At 39.7% G+C, this 25,000-nt stretch overlaps 1 protein-coding gene across 7 annotated transcripts in view; it reads left to right on the forward strand.

Annotated features, from left to right (window-relative positions):
• Window positions 1-25,000, forward strand: part of shf (Src homology 2 domain containing F) — a gene marked incomplete at its 3' end in the record, with an annotated part of 198,026 nt that overhangs the window by 6,469 nt on the left and 166,557 nt on the right. For all 7 annotated transcript variants that reach the window (XR_013817237.1, XR_013817238.1, XR_013817239.1 and 4 more), the window contains exon 2: window positions 24,318-24,450. Coding sequence is in view for 4 of the 7 variants with exons in the window: in XM_079825888.1 (XP_079682014.1) it covers window positions 24,318-24,450 (133 nt within the window). The remainder of the gene's footprint in view (window positions 1-24,317; window positions 24,451-25,000) is intronic.

The following is a 25,000-nucleotide window of genomic DNA, read 5'->3' on the forward strand; positions in this document are numbered from 1 at the left end:
GTGCTGGGCATATTATTAGAATATCATCAAAAAGTTGATTTATTTCACTAATTCCATTCAGAAAATGAAACTTGTATATTATATTCATTCAATACACACAGACGGATATATTTCAAATGTTTATTTCTTTTAATTTTGATGATGATCGGTGATCTTCCAAAATGCTTGAAATTGGTTCAGGTATAAATTGTACTTACATTTGTGGCATTTATTAATTTAGTAAACATTTCTCTTTTCTGTAGCCGTTTCAGGGAAAAGAGGAGTGCTTCAGATGATATTTATTATCCCTCAGAATCAGTCGCTTTCTCTTAATTGTTCTGAATGCATTCTGCACGGTTCAGATATATGTAACTATGGTAACCGTGTGTGTTTCATTCTGTGTGTGTGTGTGTGTGTGTGTGTGTGTGTGTGTGTGTGTGTGTGTGTGTGTGTGTGTGTGTGTGGATATGTTTAATTGAACAGGTGAATGAGGCAGTTGACCTTACTGAAAGACAAAAGCAATCGCATGCATCACTCAAGATGAACACACACACACACACACACACACACACACACACACACACACACACACACACACACACACACACTGATGTTTCATTAACCATCATCCAGCGAGTCTTTCAAAAGCTTTATACACACACACACACACACACACACACACACACACACACACACACACACACACACACACACACACACACACACTGATGTTTCATTAACCATCATCCAGCGAGTCTTTCAAAAGCTTTATATACACACACACACACACACACACACACACACACACACACACACACACACACACACACACTGATGTTTCATTAACCATCATCCAGCGAGTCTTTCAAAAGCTTTATATACACACACACACACACACACACACACACACACACACACACACACACACACACACACACACACACACACACACACTCTTCTGAGGTATCATCCAGCAGTCAGAAGTGTGGAATGATTGAACATTTGTAATGTTGTTCTTGTGCTCTGCAGGGCTGTGTTTCTCTGATCATAAATACAGTAAAACAGAGCAATATTATTAGAATGTAAACCAGACGTTCTCTATGTGAGTGTATTCTCTATGTGAGTGTATTCTCTATGTGAGTGTATTCTCTACGTGAGTGTATTCTCTATGTGAGTGTATTCTCTACGTGAGTGTATTCTCTATGTGAGTGTATTCTCTACGTGAGTGTATTCTCTATGTGAGTGTATTCTCTATGTCGTGCTGCTTCATATTTTTTGTGATGCACTACATTCAAAACTTTGCTGCAAGTTCAACTAAATAATGCTTTTATTCATCAAGGAAGCATTAAATTGATCAGAAGTGACATTAAAGACCCTGGAGCACAACACCATCATAAGGGTCAGTTTTGACACATCATCTATAAATAATCATCATTGATGTGTGGTTTGGTTATTACAATTATAAATGTACATATAAAATTCTACATGTAAGTTGATTAAAATAAAAATTTAAATTTTTATATGGTTGAGGAAGTAGAAATCTGAACTGCTGACTCTATCAAAATGTAAATAAAGTAAATATTTAAAATTATTTTTAAAAGAAATATTACAATTATTAATGTACATCTATATTTAATTGTATTAATTAATATAAAAATGTTGGTTGAGCATGTAGAAATCTGAACTGAAATTAAAGCGCACATGTGACCCTGGACCACAAAACCAGTCATAAGGGTGACATTTTTTAAATAAATAATCTTCATTTATGTGGTTTGTTAGGACAATATTTGACAATCTGGAATCTGAGTGTGCAAAAAATCTAAATATTGAGAAAATCTCCTTTAAAGTTGTCCAAATGAAGTCCATATCAATACTAATAATACATTTATGATATATTTACGGTTGGACATTAACAAAATATCTTCATGGAACATGATCTTAATATCCTGATGATTTTTGGCATAAAAGAAAAATCTTTCTTGATAACCCAATCACTTTTGCATTTATGTTACATAGAAAAAGATAATAAGGTCTGATTTTGACCCCCCCCCCCCCCCAATGACCCCCCTCTTGAGAAAATCATATGAATAATATTAAATTTCATATTTATATCACACAATCTCACCAAAAATAGACAAGTCATATATCAAATGAAAGCTCTCACCCTCAAGACTATCCCTGTGCAGTTTATTTCACTTTACCTACACTTTACAGTAACGTTATTATCAAAAGAATCACGAAGATGGAACTGACTCCTTTGAACAAGCAAACACATGAGTCATGTTCCTGTTCGGATCACTACTGCCATGTGGAGCTTCTACCCTCAAACGCTATATCAGCTCGTTCCTTAGGTAGTTTTCTTCTAAATGAGACCATTTTCACATGTGTGTGAGCATGTGTGGCCACACCACACTGTGATATGTCACCGATGTCCAGATCAAATCATGTGATGCAGACAAATACTCTTATTATCCTTAGTTTTGATCGTCTTTGTTAGCCGTGATTTGATCACGTATTGCGTCATACGTCAAAAAAGCGGAGTATCTCAGCTCTCTATAGACATGTCGATCATGCTTCTAGACCAATCAGAGCCCGAGATCTCACGTTACAAATTTGAGAATTAGGGATGGATGCACTTTTATGATGGACAGATGCACTTTTATGATGGACAGATGCACTTTTATGATGGACAGATGCACTTTTATGATGGACAGATGCACTTTTATGATGGACTTTTATGATGGACAGATGCACTTTTATGATGGACAGATGCACTTTTATGATGGACAGATGCACTTTTATGATGGACAGATGCACTTTTATGATGGACAGATGCACTTTTATGATGGATAGATGCACTTTTATGATGGATAGATGCACTTTTATGATGGACAGATGCACTTTTATGATGGATAGATGCACTTTTATGATGGACAGATGCACTTTTGCACTTTTATGATGGACAGATGCACTTTTATGATGGACAGATGCACTTTTATGATGGACAGATGCACTTTTATGATGGATAGATGCTCTTTTATGATGGATAGATGCTCTTTTATGATGGATAGATGCTCTTTTATGATGGATAGATGCTCTTTTATGATGGACAGATGCACTTTTATGATGGATAGATGCACTTTTATGATGGACAGATGCACTTTTATGATGGATAGATGCTCTTTTATGATGGATAGATGCACTTTTATGATGGATAGATGCACTTTTATGATGGACAGATGCTCTTTTATGATGGACAGATGCACTTTTATGATGGATAGATGCACTTTTATGATGGATAGATGTACTTTTATGATGGATAGATGTACTTTTATGATGGATGGATGGATGCACTTTTATGATGGATAGATGGATGCACTTTTATGATGGATGGATGTACTTTTATGATGGATGGATGCACTTTTATGATGGATAGATGTACTTTTATGATGGATAGATGTACTTTTATGATGATGGATGCACTTTTATGATGGATAGATGTACTTTTATGATGGATGGATGTACTTTTATGATGATGGATGCACTTTTATGGTGGATGGATGCACTTTTATGATGGATAGATGTACTTTTATGATGGATAGATGCACTTTTATGATGGATGGATGCACTTTTATGATGGATGATGCACTTTTATGATGGACAGATGCACTTTTATGATGGACAGATGCTCTTTTATGATGGACAGATGCTCTTTTATGATGGATAGATGCACTTTTATGATGGATAGATGCACTTTTATGATGGATGGATGCACTTTTATGATGGATAGATGCACTTTTATGATGGATAGATGTACTTTTATGATGGATGGATGCACTTTTATGATGGATGGATGTACTTTTATGATGGATGGATGTACTTTTATGATGATGGATGCACTTTTATGGTGGATGGATGCACTTTTATGATGGATAGATGTACTTTTATGATGGATAGATGTACTTTTATGATGGATAGATGTACTTTTATGATGGATGGATGTACTTTTATGATGGACAGATGCACTTTTATGATGGATAGATGTACTTTTATGATGGATAGATGTACTTTTATGATGGATGGATGTACTTTTATGATGGATAGATGCACTTTTATGATGGATAGATGCACTTTTATGATGGATAGATGCACTTTTATGATGGATGGATGCACTGGGATCGCCTGCGACTGCATAAATGTCTCTCAGCCCATCATGTGTCTCTTCTCTTCTCTTCTTTTTGCCCTGTGATGGTCGACTTTTCTCGTGGTTTGAGCGTCTGGGATTATGGCAATCAAGGTGAGATGGCCTTATGGGAGAAATAAGATGTTTGGAAATGTCCTAATGCTGCTGTTTATTTGAGCTTGCATCAGAGACTCTTGTTTTGAATAAAGCAAACACAGGCTTGTTAGTTCTAATGAATGTTTTAGAGAAGATATCCGCAGTCTAGGGGTGAAGCCGAGCGCTCTTTAAGTGCTCATGACTCTGATGTTTTCCCTTTGGTCTGGCGTAGGTTTGGGTTTAGCTGAAGTGAGAGCGGTGATTCGGGCTCTAGTGCTGGAAAAGGACGTCTGAATGCTGTTGCTTCAGGATTAAGGAAGTGCTCTCTTCCTGACAGGAAGTGTTTACAGCTCCCTGACAATCCCTTTTGACTGGGCAAGTCCGATCTTGCGCCCTGAAATAGACAGGGAGCGGTTAGCACACCTCCAGCATCTCGATCTCTGCGGATGACACCGCTCACGCTTCATCTCATTCTGCACGGATGCCTTGTAGATCATGTTTTTCCCATGATCCTCGTGGGCTGATTGCTGCATGTGAGCCGGTTGCTGGAAAGCCCCGTGTCTCCGGGTGGATGTGGGTCTCCACCCGTCTGGGCTCATTGGTGGGCCGGGCGTGTAATGGCCGCCTCCTCTGGTGTTCCTCCAGGGGTCAGCTGAGGTCAGGCTGTTTCCGCCTGTAATCAAGAGATCCGCGCTGACCTCATCGCTTCAGGCCGGCTTTCCTGTCAAACACAACAACTGCAGCTCAGAGCGGGAACAATCCCATTTCATGAAGAAACACTTTACTTAACTGATATGATGCATAATGAATAGATATCTATTATAATGTATTGGTTAAATTTTTCATGAGAGCATTATATGGTATAATTAATGCATTCAAATATTTGTAAAATGCATCATGTATAAAGGCTTCAAGTAGTGTTACCGGAAAAAAAAAATTGGTTTTGTGCACTTTTTTAAAATCCAAAATGTGATTTACTTCTCAAATGCGGTTCCATTTCTTCCACTTTCCCTCTTAAATTCAAACTCGGATCTGTTGGAGAGAGAAAGGGAAGCAGAGGGGAAAGGAAATTGGATTTTGTCAAGCGTGTCCTCTAGTGTTTAATCTTGAATATCTGTGCTGTATTAAACGTGCTGTGATCTCCTGCAGACGAGAGAATGACGCTCGAGTCACAGAGACCGAAGCAGAAGAACGATCTTTCACTGAATGAGGAGATCAAGAATGTGTTAAAGGGTTAGTTCACCCAAAAAATATCCCATGATTAAATGTATATGGATGCCCTTTTATGATGGATAGATGCACTTTTATGATGGATAGATGCACTTTTATGATGGATAGATGCACTTTTATGATGGACAGATGCACTTTTATGTGGATAGAAGCACTTTTATGATGGACAGATGCACTTTTATGATGGATGGATGCACTTTTATGATGGATAGATGCACTTTTATGATGGATAGATGCACTTTTATGATGGATAGAAGCACTTTTATGATGGGTGGATGCACTTTTATGATGGATAGATGCACTTTTATGATGGATAGATGCACTTTTATGATGGATAGATGCACTTTTATGATGGATAGATGCACTTTTATGATGGATAGATGCACTTTTATGATGGACAGAAGCACTTTTATGATGGATAGAAGCACTTTTATGATGGATGGATGCACTTTTATGATGGATAGATGCACTTTTATGATGGATAGAAGCACTTTTATGATGGATGGATGCACTTTTATGATGGATAGATGCACTTTTATGATGGACAGATGCACTTTTATGATGGATAGAAGCACTTTTATGATGGATGGATGCACTTTTATGATGGATAGATGCACTTTTATGATGGACAGATGCACTTTTATGATGGATAGAAGCACTTTTATGATGGATGGATGCACTTTTATGATGGATAGAAGCACTTTTATGATGGATAGATGCACTTTTATGATGGATAGATGCACTTTTATGATGGATAGATGCACTTTTATGATGGATAGAAGCACTTTTATGATGGATAGATGCACTTTTATGATGGACAGATGGACTTTTATGATGGATAGAAGCACTTTTATGATGGATAGATGCACTTTTATGATGGATAGATGCACTTTTATGATGGACAGATGCACTTTTATGATGGATAGAAGCACTTTTATGATGGATGGATGCACTTTTATGATGGATAGAAGCACTTTTATGATGGATAGATGCACTTTTATGATGGATAGATGCACTTTTATGATGGATAGATGCACTTTTATGATGGACAGATGCACTTTTATGATGGATAGAAGCACTTTTATGATGGATGGATGCACTTTTATGATGGATAGATGCACTTTTATGATGGACAGATGCACTTTTATGATGGATAGAAGCACTTTTATGATGGATGGATGCACTTTTATGATGGATGGATGCACTTTTATGATGGATAGATGCACTTTTATGATGGATAGATGCACTTTTATGATGGATAGAAGCACTTTTATGATGGATAGATGCACTTTTATGATGGATAGAAGCACTTTTATGATGGATGGATGCACTTTTATGATGGATAGATGCACTTTTATGATGGATAGATGCACTTTTATGATGGACAGATGCACTTTTATGATGGATAGAAGCACTTTTATGATGGATGGATGCACTTTTATGATGGATAGATGCACTTTTATGATGGATAGAAGCACTTTTATGATGGATAGATGCACTTTTATGATGGATAGAAGCACTTTTATGATGGATGGATGCACTTTTATGATGGATAGATGCACTTTTATGATGGATAGAAGCACTTTTATGATGGATGGATGCACTTTTATGATGGATAGAAGCACTTTTATGATGGACAGATGCACTTTTATGATGGACAGATGCACTTTTATGATGGACAGATGCACTTTTATGATGGATAGAAGCACTTTTATGATGGATGGATGCACTTTTATGATGGATAGATGCACTTTTATGATGGATAGAAGCACTTTTATGATGGATGGATGCACTTTTATGATGGATAGAAGCACTTTTATGATGGACAGGTGCACTTTTATGATGGATAGATGCACTTTTATGATGGATAGATGCACTTTTATGATGGACAGATGCACTTTTATGATGGACAGATGCACTTTTATGATGGATAGAAGCACTTTTATGATGGATGGATGCACTTTTATGATGGATGGATGCACTTTTATGATGGATGGATGCTCTTTTATGATCGACAGATGCACTTTTATGATGGATAGATGCACTTTTATGATGGATGGATGCACTTTTATGATGGATGGATGCACTTTTATGATGGATAGATGCACTTTTATGATGGATAGATGCACTTTTATGATGGATAGATGCACTTTTATGATGGATAGATGCACTTTTATGATGGATGGATGCACTTTTATGATGGATGGATGCTCTTTTATGATCGACAGATGCACTTTTATGATGGATGGATGCTCTTTTATGATCGACAGATGCACTTTTATGATGGATAGATGCACTTTTATGATGGATGGATGCACTTTTATGATGGATAGATGCACTTTTATGATGGATAGATGCACTTTTATGATGGATGGATGCACTTTTATGATGGATGGATGCACTTTTATGATGGATAGATGCACTTTTATGATGGATAGATGCACTTTTATGATGGATAGATGCACTTTTATGATGGACAGATGCACTTTTATGATGGACAGATGCACTTTTATGATGGATAGATGCACTTTTATGATGGACAGATGCACTTTTATGATGGACAGATGCACTTTTATGATGATAGATGCACTTTTATGATGGATGGATGCACTTTTATGGTGGATGGATGCACTTTTATGATGGATGGATGCTCTTTTATGATCGACAGATGCACTTTTATGATGGATAGATGCACTTTTATGATGGATGGATGCACTTTTATGATGGATGGATGCACTTTTATGATCGACAGATGCACTTTTATGATGGAAGGATGCTCTTTTATGATCGACAGATGCACTTTTATGATGGATAGATGCACTTTTATGATGGATGGATGCACTTTTATGATGGATGGATGCACTTTTATGATCGACAGATGCACTTTTATGATGGATGGATGCTCTTTTATGATCGACAGATGCACTTTTATGATGGATGGATGCACTTTTATGATGGATGGATGCTCTTTTATGATCGACAGATGGACTTTTATGATGGATAGATGCACTTTTATGATGATAGATGCACTTTTATGATGGATAGATGCATTTTCATGATAGATGGATGCACTGTTTTGGGCTTCAGATTTTGGGCTGCCATTCTAAAGCTTGGTAGAGCCAGGGCATTATTAATATTACTCTGATTGTGTTTGTCTGAGAGGAGAATGCCACACACACCTAGGATGACCTGAGGGAGAGGAAATCATGGAATAATCTTTTTTTTTTTCAGAACTAACCCTTTAAAGCTGAAGTTTAAAGAAGACCTATCATGCCCTTCCTGCTGTAGTGTTGATTATCTCCTCATATCCTCCAGTGTTGCGGCTCCTCTCTTCTCAGTCTGTCAGTAACGCTCTGTCTCTATGAAGCCCCTCCTTCTGAAAAGCACACTGAACAAACAATTCTCGTGTTCCCATGTTCTCGTGTTTCCATGTTCTCGTGTTCCTGTGTTCCCATGTTCCCGTGTTCCCATGTTCTCATGTTCCCATGTTCTCGTGTTCCCATGTTCTCGTGTTCTCGTGTTCCCATGTTCTCATGTTCCCATGTTCTCGTGTTCCTGTGTTCCCATGTTCCCGTGTTCCCATGTTCTCATGTTCCCATGTTCTCGTGTTCCCATGTTCTCGTGTTCTCGTGTTCCCGTGTTCTCATGTTCCCATGTTCTCGTGTTTCCATGTTCTCGTGTTCCTGTGTTCCCATGTTCCCATGTTCCCGTGTTCCCATGTTCTCATGTTCCCATGTTCTCGTGTTCCCATGTTCTCATGTTCTCATGTTCCCATGTTCTCGTGTTTCCATGTTCTCGTGTTCCTGTGTTCCCATGTTCCCGTGTTCCCATGTTCTCATGTTCCCATGTTCTCGTGTTCCCATGTTCTCGTGTTCTCGTGTTCCCGTGTTCCCATGTTCTCATGTTCCCATGTTCTCGTGTTCCCATGTTCTCGTGTTCTCGTGTTCTCGTGTTCTCGTGTTCTCGTGTTCTCGTGTTCCCATGTTCCCATGTTCCCGTGTTCCCATGTTCTCGTGTTCCCATGTTCTCGTGTTCCCATGTTCTCCTGTTCCCATGTTCTCGTGTTCCCATGTTCCCGTGTTCCCATGTTCTCCTGTTCCCATGTTCTCGTGTTCCCATGTTCCCGTGTTCCCATGTTCTCGTGTTCCCATGTTCTCGTGTTCCCATGTTCCTGTGTTCCCATGTTCTCGTGTTCTCGTGTTTCCATGTTCTCGTTCTCCTGTTCCCATGTTCTCCTGTTCCCATGTTCTCGTGTTCTCGTGTTCCCGTGTTCTCATGTTCCCGTGTTCTCGTGTTCCCATGTTCTCGTGTTCTCGTGTTCTCGTGTTCTCGTGTTCTCGTGTTCTCGTGTTCTCGTGTTCCCGTGTTCTCGTGTTCTCGTGTTTCCATGTTCTCGTGTTCCTGTGTTCCCATGTTCTCCTGTTCTCGTGTTCTCGTGTTCCCATGTTCTCGTGTTCTGTATTCTCGTGTTCTCGTGTTCCCATGTTCTTGTGTTCCCATGTTCTCGTGTTCCCATGTTCTCGTGTTCCCATGTACTCGTGTTCTGTATTCTCGTGTTCTCGTGTTCTCGTGTTCCCATGTTCTCGTGTTCTCGTGTTCCCATGTTCTCGTGTTCTGTATTCTCGTGTTCCCATGTTCTCGTGTTCCCATGTTCTCGTGTTCCCATGTACTCGTGTTCTGTGTTCTCGTGTTCTCGTGTTCTCGTGTTCTGTATTCTCGTGTTCTCGTGTTCCCATGTTCTCGTGTTCCCATGTTCTCGTGTTCTGTATTCTCGTGTTCCCATGTTCTCGTGTTCCCATGTACTCGTGTTCTGTGTTCTCGTGTTCTCGTGTTCTCGTGTTCTCGTGTTCTCGTGTTCTCGTGTTCTGTATTCTCGTGTTCTCGTGTTCCCATGTTCTCGTGTTCCCATGTTCTCGTGTTCTGTATTCTCGTGTTCTCGTGTTCCCATGTTCTCGTGTTCCCATGTACTCGTGTTCTGTATTCTCGTGTTCTCGTGTTCCCATGTTCTCATGTTCTGTATTCTCATGTTCTCGTGTTCCGATGTTCTCGTGTTCTGTATTCTCATGTTCCCATGTTCTCGTGTTCTCGTGTTCTCGTGTTCTCGTGTTCCCATGTTCTGGTGTTCCCGTGTTTCCATGTTCTCGTGTTCTGTATTCTCGTGTTCTCGTGTTTCCATGTTCTCGTGTTCTGTATTCTCGTGTTCCCGTGTTTCCATGTTCTCGTGTTCTGTATTCTCGTGTTCTCGTGTTCTCGTGTTCTCGTGTTCCGATCTTCTCGTGTTCCAGTGTTCCCATGTTCTCGTGTTCTGTATTCTTGTGTGCTCGTGTTCCCATGTTCCCGTGTTCTTGTGTTCCCATGTTCTCGTGTTCTGTATTCTCATGTTCTCGTGTTCTGTAATATCATGTTCTCATGTTCTCGTGTTCTGTATTCTCATGTTCTCGTGTTCTGTATTCTCATGTTCTCGTGTTCTCGTGTTCTGTATTCTCATGTTCTCATGTTCTCGTGTTCTGTATTCTCATGTTCTCGTGTTCTGTATTCTCATGTTCTCATGTTCTCGTGTTCTGTATTCTCATGTTCTCGTGTTCTGTGTTCTGTGTTCTCATGTTCTCGTGTTCTCGTGTTCTGTATTCTCATGTTCTCATGTTCTCATGTTCTCATGTTCTCATGTTCTCGTGTTCTGTATTCTCATGTTCTCATGTTCTCGTGTTCTGTATTCTCATGTTCTCGTGTTCCTCTCCTCTGCTCAAGTCTGTGATGGATGACTCGTGGCACATGATCAATGGCTCCACTAACAACTTCTCGAAGTGACATAAAAATCACTTTTGCTCTCAAGCTGTGTGAAATTTGATGCACTTTTATGAAATGTGTTCTGTGGAGGCTTAATTTTGATTGCTAATAAATTAGATTAGCAAAACACATGAGGTGTGAGGAGAGTTACGGTCAGTGAGAAGGGGAACATTGATACATAATACATGCAAGAACTCGTTTACATTTGGGTCAATTTTTGTTTTACATTTTTATAAATTATATATATATAATTTTTTAATAGCCCACCAATCTTGAATTTAAACATATGGTGCTGCAAAAGTCCAGCGTTTCAGTGATGACTGATCTGAACGCCTCTGATTATTAGACATAAACTCAACAGAATCACGTGTGATTGGTTATAATGCGCAATGCAATTTATCACAGACGCCTTTTGAGAGGACTACAATAAAATTCAACCCGACAAATTGGCTAGTGGGAGTGACTGTTACACGCCCTGCATGTGACACACATAACGTAATATAACACACATAACATGTAACATAACACCTAACAACACGTAACATAACACGTGATGTAACATAACACGATGTAGCATAACACGTGATGTAACAACACGGAACAACACAACGTAACAACACATAACATAACACATGACGTAACATAACGTTGTAACATAACACATGACGTAACATGTAACATAACACATGACGTAACATAACACAATGTAACATAACACATGATATAACACGGAACATCAAATAACGTAACAACACAACATAACATGACGTAACAACACAACATAACACGACGTAACAACACATAACATAACATGACGTAATAATACATAACATAACAACACGATGTAACACAACACATGACGTAACATAACACGATGTAACATAACATGATGTAACAACACATGATGTAACATAACACGATGTAACATAACACATGACATAACATAACACATGACCTAACATAACACAACGTAAAATAACACATGACGTAACATGTAACATAACACATGACATAATATAACTCGATGTAACATAATACATGACGGAACATAACACGTGACGTAACATGTAACATAACACATGATGTAACATAACACATGACATAACATAACACGATGTAACATAATACATGACGTAACATAACACATGACGTAACATGTAACATAACACATGATGTAACATAACACATGACATAACATAACACATGACCTAACATAACACGACGTAAAATAACACATGACGTAACATGTAACATAACACATGACATAACATAACACGATGTAACATAATACATGACGTAACATAACACGTGACGTAACATAACACATGGCGTAACATGTAACATAACACATGACGTAACGTAACACATGACATAACATAACACGATGTAACATAACACGTGACGTAACATAACACATGACGTAACATGTAACATAACACATGACGTAACACAACACGATGTAACATAACACATGACATAACATAACACGGCCCAACACATAATGTAACAACACATAACATAACATGACGTAACAACACATAACATAACACAACAGGTGACGTAACACTTAATGTAACCCATAACATAACACGACATAACAACACGTGACGTAACATACCACATGACGTAACATAATACGTGAAGTACATGACACGTGACGTGACGTAACATAACACATGACGTAACATAATACGTGACGTAACATAACACGTGACGTAACACAACACGTGACGTAACGTGACACGTGACGTAACGTGACACGTGACGTAACGTGACACGTGACGTAACGTGACACGTGACGTAACGTGACACGTGACGTAACGTGACACGTGACGTAATATAATACGTGACGTAACATAACACGTGACGTAACATAACACGTGACGTAACATAACACGTGACGTAACATAACACATGACGTAACATAACACGTGACGTAACATAACACGTGACGTAACATAACACGTGACGTAACATAACACGTGACGTAACATAACACGTGATGTAACATAACACATGACGTAACATAAAACAAATAATGTAATATAACACACGTAACAACACGTAATGTAACATAACACGTAATGGAACAAAAGGTAATTACATGTAACAACATGTAACGTAACATAACACGTAACAACATAACATGTAACACAAAGTAACACGTAATACAACATAGCACATAACATTACATATATATATTTTTGGTTTGAAATATAATCGTGACATTTGTTGAATTTCATCAGTGCACACAGATCCACAAACATTATATTATAATAAACAGTACACTCAATATATTCTGAAATATGTGCACATATCTAATAATAATCACAGTAAAGTAAATAGTACGTGTTATACTGGTACTAGTATCCAAAATGGCAGTAGGCAGTGTTTGAAAGACGTGATTGAAAGTAGGAGTTGTCAGTGTAACTGAATGACGTGTGTGTTCTGGTGGTTGTGATGGAGGAATCAGCATCTGTTCTTCAGTCGTTGATTCACTGCTCCTGTGATGTGACTGGATCTGTGACACAGCTGGACGTGATTCTGTTCTTCTGGCCCTTCGCTAGGGTCCTGAAGTGTGGAAATGATGAACACATCAGCCCTGAATCCTCTGATCCACATCCTGATGAGTTTACAGTTCACAGTCTGTGGATCTGCTGATGTTATGCGACTGTATAACCGTGAGTGTGTTTGGAGTGAAGTCAGAAACACAAGCAAACATTCGGTGTCGGCTGCTTTATCAAATCTCAGGTGTGGTTGGTTTGCTCTCTCTCTCTCTCTCTCTCTCTCTCTCTCTCTCTCTCTCTCTCTCTCTCTCTCTCTCTCTCTCTCTCTCTCTCTCTCTCTCTCTCTCTCTCTCTCTCTCTCTCTCTCTCTCTCTCTCTCTCTCTCTCTCTCTCTCTCTCTCTCTCTCTCTCTCTCTCTCTCTCTCTCTCTCTCTCTCTCTCTCTCTCTCTCCTCTCTCTCTCTCTCTCTGAGCAGCTTTGTGCCGGGGTCGATTGGCCCCTCAGCGGGCCTTCTCATTAGATTTGATCGCTGCTCGCTGCTTTACAAAGCGTTACCGGCAAAAGCACAACAACAGCAGAAAGGGCCCCTTTGAAACGGCCCTTAATGCAATCGTGCCGCTAAGCCTCCGGTCCGATTAGGTTATCCGGCGCTGAAGTCCCCCGCGGCTCCAGGCGTAAATCATCAACGTCAGTCCTCTCTTCCTCCTCCTGCTTTCAGCCTCCGGCCGTGGCGCTTTGACAGCCGGGATGGTGTTATCAGGAGAAATGTCAAGTCGGAATATTTCCGGAGGTAGAGATGGGCTCGGAGCAACACACACAGGAGTAATTTGAGCTGTGTGAGATTTACAGTTTGTGGATCCCAGTCAGATTTATGGCCCTCAAAGGATGTCAGATTTCACATGAGAGGAGAAATGCAAGCGGCTTCAGTCTCCTCATTATCGCCCTGCGTTCTCCATATTAACTGCTTCCCAAATTCATTCGGCTTTAATGGAGATTGGATGATTTGTATGTCGTGTAATGAGCCAACACGCTTCAGCTCAACACAGAGTGAGATCTTTCTCTGTGTAATGGAACCGCTCATGCAGGTGTGATCTGTGCGCGCATGAGTCTCTGTCAGGTGTCCAGCACATACTTCAGACGAATTCTGACTCTACCATCTGAATGTCTCAACAGAAATCCAGACTCATCAGACCAGGCAACATTTTTCCAGTCTTCAACTGTCCAATTTTGGTGAGCTGGTGCAAATTGTCGCCTCTTTTTCCTATTTGTAGTGGAGATGAGTGGTACCCGGTGGGGTCTTCTGCTGTTGTAGCCCATCCGCCTCAAGGTTGTGTGTGTTGTGGCTTCACAAATGCTTTGCTGCAGACCTCGGTTGTAACGAGTGGTTATTTCAGTCAAAGTTGCTCTTCTATCAGCTTGAATCAGTCGGCCCATTCTCCTCTGACCTCGAGCATCAACAAGGCATTTTCGCCCACAGGACTGCCGCAGACTGGATGTTTTTCCCTTTTCACACCATTCTTTGTAAACCCTAGAAATGGTTGTGTGTGAAAATCCCAGTAACTGAACAGATTGTGAAATACTCAGACCGGCCCGTCTGGCACCAACAACCATGCCACGCTCAAAATTGCTTAAATCTCCTTTCTTTCCCATTCCGACATTCAGTGTGGAGTTCAGGAGATTGACCAGGACCACACCCCTAAATGCAGTGAAGCAACTGCCATGTGATTGGTTGATTAGATAATTGCATTAATGAGAAATTGAACAGGTGTTCCTGATAATCCTTTAGGTGAATGTATATTAGCCGTTATATTCACTATATTCCACTGAACCTGTTACTGATGTCTGGATTATTAATGTGTGCTTAAATAAATCAGCCCCTGTGTGTAAGTGATTATATTTCAACAATGAATTGGAGTAAAAACTGAATTTTATAATTAGATTTAATGCAAAAACTGCTTTATGTGAAGTTCACATGTTTGCACACAATGTGTTATTTGAGTGATGATTATTATATCTAAACATGAATATCAGCTGAGTTTATGCTCATAGTTTGGGCTCTGTCCTTTACTATTACAGTAATGTGTGTGTGTAAGTGCTCCTATAGTTTACAGCTTTATCTTTAAGACACTTTGAGTTATAACTGAATTCATTTAAGGACAGACACCATTTTTTCAGTAAACCAGTGTTTATTAAAAATAAGCAATTTTTTATGAACCGTCAGTTTTGTGTACCGTTACACCCCTAATAAATACATCCATTGTCTTCTCAGCTGTTGATTTCATATGCATTTTGCAAAATATTACAAGCATTTTGTCTTAAAATGCCTTTGCGGTGTACATTTGTACATTTGCATGCCTATGTGTTTGTCCATTAGAAACCGTCTGCTAAAGAGGTTTGAATGCATGATTGAATGGCTTTATAATGGCGAATCCGTTGGTTTCCAGAAGCCGTTGTCCGTGTGTGAATGCTCGGGATGCCTCGGTGTCGCTCTGAGATAATGCTGTGGATGGAGATTGAGTTCAAGGCTGACCTTGACGTGTTTGCGAGCGAAAGCAGCCCCGACATTCACAACCGGCTTCACACGAGAGATCGAAACATGGCTCAATCTCAGTCTGTCCTCTGTTTGATGCTTGTTTGTCCTTGCGTTATAATAAGACCATATTTCCTCTAAGCCCGGGGCGTTCCAGCGTTTGGCTCTTGTGCCAGGTAATATTAGAGAAATACCTTGATGGTGTAATCCACTCAAGAGGACATCTGCTGTCCCCATCACATGATAATGAAGGCCGTGTTGGCTCGCTTCAGAATGACGGCATATTCATGAAAAACAGAATGCAACAATAAACCATCATCCAGATATTATACACTCTAAAAAATGCTGGGTTTAAAACAACCCAAGTTGGGTTGAAAATGGACTAACCCAGCAATTGGGTTGTTTTAACCCACACGTTGGGTTACATTTTTGCTTAAAACAACCCAATCGCTGGGTTAGTCCATTTTCAACCCAACTTGGGTTGTTTTTAGTGTAGCTTTTGTTAACAGATTTGAGGTCATACTTTAGATTAGTGTACAATTCTCACTGTTAACTACGACTTCTGCCTCAATGAACCCCTAGTTTACTGCTTATTAATGGTTGGTGAGGTAGTTTTTGTAGCGTTTAAGTTTAGGGATGTAGAATAAGGCATTAATATGTGCTTTATAAGTATTAATAAACAGACAATATCCTAATATGAATGCCAATAAGCAACTCGTTAATCGTGAGAATTGACCCTAAACTAAAGTCTTACAAAATTTTAAATTTCAGTTTTAGAAATTTTGCTTTTACTAACAATGAGTAATTTTATTTTTTAATTGAGTTTTAGTTGTAGTCAACTTAACCTAAAACTGTGACGTCTAGGTTTATTTTTAGCATTTTAATGTATTTTTTTTAATAAATATTTTATATTTTCTGTTTATTGTAATTTTGTTGTGTTTTTTTTGGTCATTTTTATTCGTTTTTTTATGTCTTTATGGTTTTATTTAAGTTAGTTTTAGTTATTTAGTACTTGAACTAAACTATGACATCTTTTCTGAAATAAACATTATTTGTACACCAATTATTTCTTTTTATCTATTTTATTTCAGTAAACAGCTCATACTTTATCTCTAGATAAACCCTGTTAGACATGACAGTATTGAGCAATCATTAAGACGTTTCTCCTCATCTAGAATCCCATTGATCCCGCTTGATGCTTCTTGAAGACAGTATCCATGCACACTGAAAACTGACTCCAGAGCATGTTATGATGTGCTTTAGCCCCATCCCATAATGCACTGTGTTTCTGGTTTTAGCTTCAGTCAGTGTTTGGTGTGGTTTGGGTTGACTCTGGTCTCTCTGTAAACACTGGATCTGATGAGGGAGTGAACATGGCAGCCTCTGAAGAACGGCTCTGACTCTCCAATGAATTGCAGTGCTGTTGTTTCTAAAATCCATCATTGTGCCATTACAGTTTTTGATTAACGGTGATGTTTTGCGGGAACTTTATCTGTGGTAGGAAAATGAAGTGCATGGAGTTTCTGCTCATGCTGGGCCTGTCTCTCTCTCTCTCTCTCTCTCTCTCTCTCTCTCTCTCTCTCTCTCTCTCTCTCTCTCTCTCTCTCTCTCTCTCTCTCTCTCTCTCTCTCTCTCTCTCTCTCTCTCTCTCTCTCTCTCTCTCTCTCTCTCTCTCTCTCTCTCTCTCTCTCTCTCTCTCTCTCAGAGGAACAGTCTGTAATTACACAGAGAGAGAGATGATGATGGCTTCTCTGAGCCTGCTTTACTACAGCCCCCTCATACCTTAAACTTAGAAAAATGCAGGGTTTCCAGCTAACTTACTTTAAAAAATCCTAATTGTGGGTCTTAGGTTATGTAGATGTTTTCTTCTTCTTCTTCTTCTTCTCTGTTTGATGTTAAAATACTTCTTCCTTTCCCACTTGCATGTGAAGAAACAGTAATGTGTAAACCATTTGTAGGTCGACTTTTGTGGAGCTTTGTGCACCGGTCTCGATTGGCATGAGTTTGGGGTGCGATTACATGCTTGTCTGAACAATGGAGAGAGTTTTCAAGGAACTTGTTTGAAAACGATGGTTTAACCTGGTCCAGAACTTTGAGAATCTGACCTACAACCAATGGACCGAATCCTTAATCTCATAATTTCCTGTCGTCAGTTGTATTTCATGTTGGAGAAGATCTGATGGACATAATGTGGACAATTTAACTGATGATCTCTTCATCACCTGTTAGTGGGTGGGATATATCCGAATATATTGTAGTGGTAAGCCATGCAAAGGCTTAAAAACAAACAGTGGCACCTTAAACTCAAGCCAATGGAGAAAAGCCAAGGCTGGAGTAATAAAACCCTCATTCTCTAGCCTGTCAGAAGAGTGGCAGCTGCATTCTGGAAGAGTTGCAGCGGGACAGATGGTGCTGAGAGAGTTACAGTTGTAAAGGACGAGTGCATTATGCTATTTTTACATGATGAAATGCATCAATCAAAAGGAAGTTGATCAATTGCAGATCTCATTGGTTGACTTGAAGGGTTGACTTCTCATCATTAATCAGGCTTCTCCCCAACCAATATTTAACTCTTCCAGGCAGTAATAGTGTTGAGTAGATGATTATACCTTTACCCGGTTTGAGTGGTTTGACAACTGAGTCATTAGCATAGAGTTGATTAAAAAGAAAAGTAGTGTTTGCAGAAAACCAAGCACAAAGGACACACATTAGGGCTGCCCGATATTGGATAAAAATGACATTGTGACATTTTTCTGCAACATACACTATCGCCAAAAGTATTGGCTCACCCCTCAAAAAAATCACTTGAGTTCATCTGAGTTGATATCAATGCTTAACCGATATATTGTGCAAACCTAACACACATGCAGGGACAATAAAATACTGTAGGTCCCAGAACGGAGCCCTGTGGGATACCACAGTTTAAAGATGCTAGAGAGAAAGACACATTTTCAAAACTGAAAAGGTTCTGTCCGTCAGATAGGACTTGGTTACCTTAAAGGGATAGTTCACCCAAAAATGAAAATTAGCCCATAATTTACTCTCCCTCAAGTCATCCGAGGTGTGTGTGACATTCTTCTTTCAGACTAATAAAATCTGAGTTATATTACAAAAGTCCAGGCTAATCCAAGCATTAGAATTGGATGAATAGTTGCTCTGTTTTTGAAGTCCATAAAAAGTGCATCTGGCCGTCATATAACTGCTCCACGCGGCTCTGGGGTGTTAATAAAGGCCTTCTGAAGCGAATCGATGCGTTTGTGTAAGAAAAATATCCATATTTATAACTTTATCAAGTAAACATTCGGCCGACCACCTTCCGTGGCAAAGTGTTGAATGTTGAAAGTAAAACTCTCGTGTTCGTGACATCATGACGAGCGGAGCTGAGCGTTAGTCTTTCCATCTGCAGGGGAACTTTACACAATTTTTCCATAAATTGAACAGGGAAGGCGGTCGGCCGAAAGTTTATTTTATAAAGTTTTAAATAAGGATATTTCTCTTACACAAACGCATCGATTCGCTTCAGAAGGCCTTTATTAACACCCCAGAGCCGCGTGGAGCAGTTATATGACGGACAGATGCACTTTTTATGGACTTCAAAAACTATGAATCCAATTCTAATGCTTGGATTAGCCTGGACTTTTGCAATATAACTCAGATTATATTCGTCTGAAAGAAGAATGTCACACACACCTCGGATGACTTGAGGGTGAGTAAATTATGGGCTAATTTTAATTTTTGGGTGAACTATCCCTTTAAGAAAAGCCGACCCTGTGCTATGGTAGTTTCTAACTTATCCGAAATATCCAATAAACATGAATCAGAAAGTTGTGACTGGGACGTTGTGGTTTCCTTTCTGTGTGTGGCTGAGGTCTATTTGTAGTTCTTAAATTATGGCAATGCTCTTGTCTTTCTTTTAACCTCAAGCCTTAGAGAACAATTACAGAGATTCATTTCCAAAACACACACTGACCTTCTACAAAGAATGTTGAATATGCGAGATGAATAGCGTTTGTTTTAGTTGGTGTAGATTGCATACAGAGTGAGCCGGCTTCTGCTGCGTTTGTTTTGCTCCAAACGGTGGTTGTTCTGCCCCAGAGGAAAACGGAGACTTGTCCAAATTCAGAGTCCAAACGTCCGCCAAGGGCCAGCGCAGCAGATGGCACAATCTCACTGAACTCTTTCCTTCTTGCTGTGGGCAAAATCATTTTTAATTTCAGACCGCAGATAGTGTTGCCATTATACTCAATTGAATTATTCATTCAACTTTGTGCAAGGGTATTATATCACAGCTTCCTGAACATGAGTTGGCATTAACGTTGCAGAATACAGTGTGTGATTGCATGGATTGCATCTTTATACTGCTGGGAGTTTACGCTCCGTTGGATGACTGCTATTCCAACACTTCAAGCGTATTGTTTGGTCACATCCTCTCTTGAAACTGTGTATTTTGAAGCACAGAGTCATTGATTACAGCTTTGTGATTTCAGGAGACTAAATTCCAGCATTCATTCAGAGCGTTGGTCATGTGCGTTTACCATCATGCGTGTGAAATACTCTTTACAAAACGAACAGGCCTACAATTAAACATGTCTGCGCGCCGAAGCCTGTGTTTGTGCAATGTTGTGTGAACAGAGACCAACAGTTTATGCTTCTTTTCTGTTGATTCTCTTTGTCTGTCTCAGCGTCAGACGGCACACCCACAAACCACCCACAATCCCTTCACAGTCGGCATCATACATACTGCACATGAATATAGCATGGATTATACCACAATAATAGGCCAATGTGAAGGCATTGTGGAAGGAAGATGAGTGGTCTGACAACTTTAGGTCACTAGCATAGATATGAGTTGTGTTTGTGGAAAAATGAGCCCAAAGGACACGCATACAGTGAGAATAAAATATTACCTAGAACGGAGCCCTGTGGGACACCACAGTTTAAAGTTGCTTGAGAATTAGACAAACTCCCAGTACTGACAGGACTTAGTCACCTTAATGGATTAGTTCACTTTAAAATGAAAATTAGATTGAAATGTATCGGCCAATATATCGGTTATTGGTCAAAATATTCATATTGGTGCATCTCTAAAAAAAATTTAATCTCTGTACAAAATGATTTACAGTATTAGGGTCCAAGTGAGCGGTTCTTGGCCCAAGTGAGCAGCTTTGTTGATAGGCGACACAAGACTAGTCTAATAGGCCAATGTGAAGGCATTGTGGAAGGAAGATGAGTGGTCTGACAACTTTAGGTCACTAGCATAGATATGAGTTGTGTTTGTGGATAAATGAGCCCAAAGGACACGCATGCAAGTGAGAATAAAATAGGACCTAGAACGGAGCCCTGTGGGATGCCACAGTTTAAAGTTGCTTGAGAATATGACAAACTCCCAGTACAGATAGGACTTAGTCACCTTAATGGATTAGTTCACTTTAAAATGAAAATTAGATTGAGATGTATCGTCCAATATATTGGTTATTGGTCAAAATATTCATATCTCTGTACAATTCTCTACAAAATGGTTTACAGTATTAGTGTCCAAGTGAGCGGTTCTTGGCCCAAGTGAGCAGCTTTGTTGATAGGCGACACAAGACTAGTCTAATAGGCAAATGTGAAGGCATTGTGGAAGGAAGATGATGATATGTTCAACTGGTGGAGTGGTCTGACAACTTTAGGTCACTAGCATAGATATGAGTTGTGTTTGTGGAAAAATTAGCCCAAAGGACACGCATGCAAGTGAGAATAAAATAGGACCTAGAACAGAGCCCTGTGGGACGCCACAGTTTAAAGTTGCTTGAAGACAAACTCCCAGTACAGATAGGACTTAGTCACCTTTAATGGATTATTTCACTTTTAAAATGAAAATTAGATTGAAATGTATTGGCCAATATATCGGTTATTGGTCAAAATATTCATATTGGTGCATCTCTAAAAAAAAATTAATCTCTGTACAAAATGATTTACAGTATTAGGGTACAAGTGAGCGGTTCTTGGCCCAAGTGAGCAGCTTTGTTGATAGGCGACACAAGACTAGTCTAATAGGCCAATGTGAAGGCATTGTGGAAGGAAGATGAGTGGTCTGACAACTTTAGGTCACTAGCATAGATATGAGTTGTGTTTGTGGAAAAATGAGCCCAAAGGACACGCATGCAGTGAGAATAAAATAGGACCTAGAACGGAGCCCTGTGGGATGCCAGAGTTTAAAGTGGCTTGAGAATATGACAAACTCCCAGTACTGACAGGATTTAGTCACCTTAATGGATTAGTTCACTTTAAAATGAAAATTAGATTGAGATGTATCGGCCAATATATTGGTTATTGGTCAAAATATTCATATCTCTGTACAATTCTCTACAAAATGGTTTACAGTATTAGTGTCCAAGTGAGCGGTTCTTGGCCCAAGTGAGCAGCTTTATTGATAGGCGACACGAGACTAGTCTAATAGGCAAATGTGAAGGCATTGTGGAAGGAAGATGAGTGGTCTGACAACTTTAGGTCACTAGCGTAGATATGAGTTGTGTTTGTGGAAAAATGAGCCCAAAGGACATGCATGCAGTGAGAATAAAATAGGACCTAGAACGGAGCCCTGTGGGATGCCAGAGTTTAAAGTGGCTTGAGAATATGACAAACTCCCAGTACTGACAGGATTTAGTCACCTTAATGGATTAGTTCACTTTAAAATGAAAATTAGATTGAGATGTATCGGCCAATATATTGGTTATTGGTCAAAACATTCATATCTCTGTACATTTCTCTACAAAATGGTTTACAGTATTAGGGTCCAAGTGAGTGGTTCTTGGCCCAAGTGAGCAGCTTTGTTGATAGGCGACACGAGACTAGTCTTTGAGAGTATTTGTGTGTGAAATTATAATGACTGTATGTGTGACTGAAGAAGTGTTCGGATCCCTTCTGTGCCGTTCACCACAGCCTCCGTCTGTACGCATCCGCTGATCTTGTCCCTGCTGAGACGAGAACAGTGGGAGAGAAATAAATTAATGAAAGACTCTGTTCTCGTCCTCTGATTCTCTTCAGACTCACTTCTGAATAAAAGAGAACTTTTGAATGGTAGTGTTTCCTCACTGACCATAATCATAAGTGTGTGTTGAGCATCAGATCCTCATATGAGAATGATTAGTGAAGGGTCATGTGACACTGAAGACTGGAGGAATGATGATAAATTCAGATTTGATCACAGGAATAAATGACACTTTACTGTATATTCACATAGAGAACAGATGCTTTATTCAAATACATGTAGCCTTGATGAGCAGAAGAACATTAAAAACATCCAAACTTTTGACTTATTGAGATATTGATGTAATCCGTGTGCAGGGGCGCCGCTAGCAATTTTGGGCCCTATGAAAGAATTTGATATTGGGCCCTCTACCACACCAAACTATCCAAAATCTTTGTCTGCAATTTAATAATACTGACCAATTAAGCTCCGCTCGCTCAACCCAGAATGCCCCAATTGGCTGATGAAACATTGATTAAAATTAAGATACAATTTATACAAAACAAAACTTAATGAAGTGGTCACAATCATGTCTGATCAACTCCATTCTTCTTATGATGTGTCCTATCTCATGCTGTTCACTTTTCATAGATTGACAGATTGACAACATAGACATAAAAAACATTATAATATTTAAACATAAATATAAAAATAAATACCTCTGCAACAATTATCACGTCGGAGTGGAATATGAGTGTACGTAGTTTTACCGGTGAGTGTGAGCGGTTCATGAGCGGAGCGTTTTGCTGGATTTTGCCGGAAATGCGCCATCTTTTTTTTATATTTGTAACTCTTTGGTAGATTATACATTTATAATACATTACTACTAGTACTGTTACTACTAATAAAACCGATCTCTGGGGCCCCAAAAGTGTGTGGGCCCTTAGAATCGTCCTAACTCCCCCCCCCCTTAGAGCTGCGCCCCTGTCCGTTTGATTGACAGATTTCATTTAAATGAAGTTTCTCAGTGTTTTATCTCTTTGTGTTGCTCAGCTCATCATCCTAGAGGACTACGCCGACCCCTTCGACGCTGCGGACCAGGCGGGCGGAACCCAGACGGTCACAGAAAAGCCAACGGAGAACGACGGATACATGGAGCCGTACGAAGCTCAGAAGATGATGGCTGGTAAGATGACGGTGTTTTCTTCAATGCATCCTCTTTTGCATTGTGCGGCTTGATGATTGTGAAGTCTGAAGTGGCTTCTGGGAGAATATAATGAAGCGTGATAATGCATCTGGGCCTGTTTAAAAGAGTGTGCACGAGGCTCATGGGATCTCGCTCGGTTTACGCTTGGTAATCCATCTCTTGCTGTTAAACACGGCTTCCATTAGATGTTGTTTTTGCAGTGAAGATGGTGTCTAATTTCTTACGTTTTCGGTGTAATGCTGCGAACAGAAAAACAACGATCAATTAGATGTTGCAGATTGCGAGGGGTTCCTTTATGTGGTGTGAAACAGCTGCTCGGTGCGTGTGTTTAGACTAAACTCGTGTGTCTGTGCGGCAATTATCCCTGCATGAGAAGAGCAGCGCTCCAGGAAATCATCTCACCTGTCTGGATGAAGACGGCCATATGTGAGCTGTCCGGACTCCAGGAAATACAGTGCAACCTCACTGAACAATCTGCATATGTCAGGCGCTGTGGTCACATGTCCACGTACAAGGACACAACCGTACA

The sequence above is a fragment of the Gobio gobio genome, assembly GCF_949357685.1.
Source record: "Gobio gobio genome assembly, chromosome: 9".
Taxonomy (NCBI): domain Eukaryota; kingdom Metazoa; phylum Chordata; class Actinopteri; order Cypriniformes; family Gobionidae; genus Gobio; species Gobio gobio.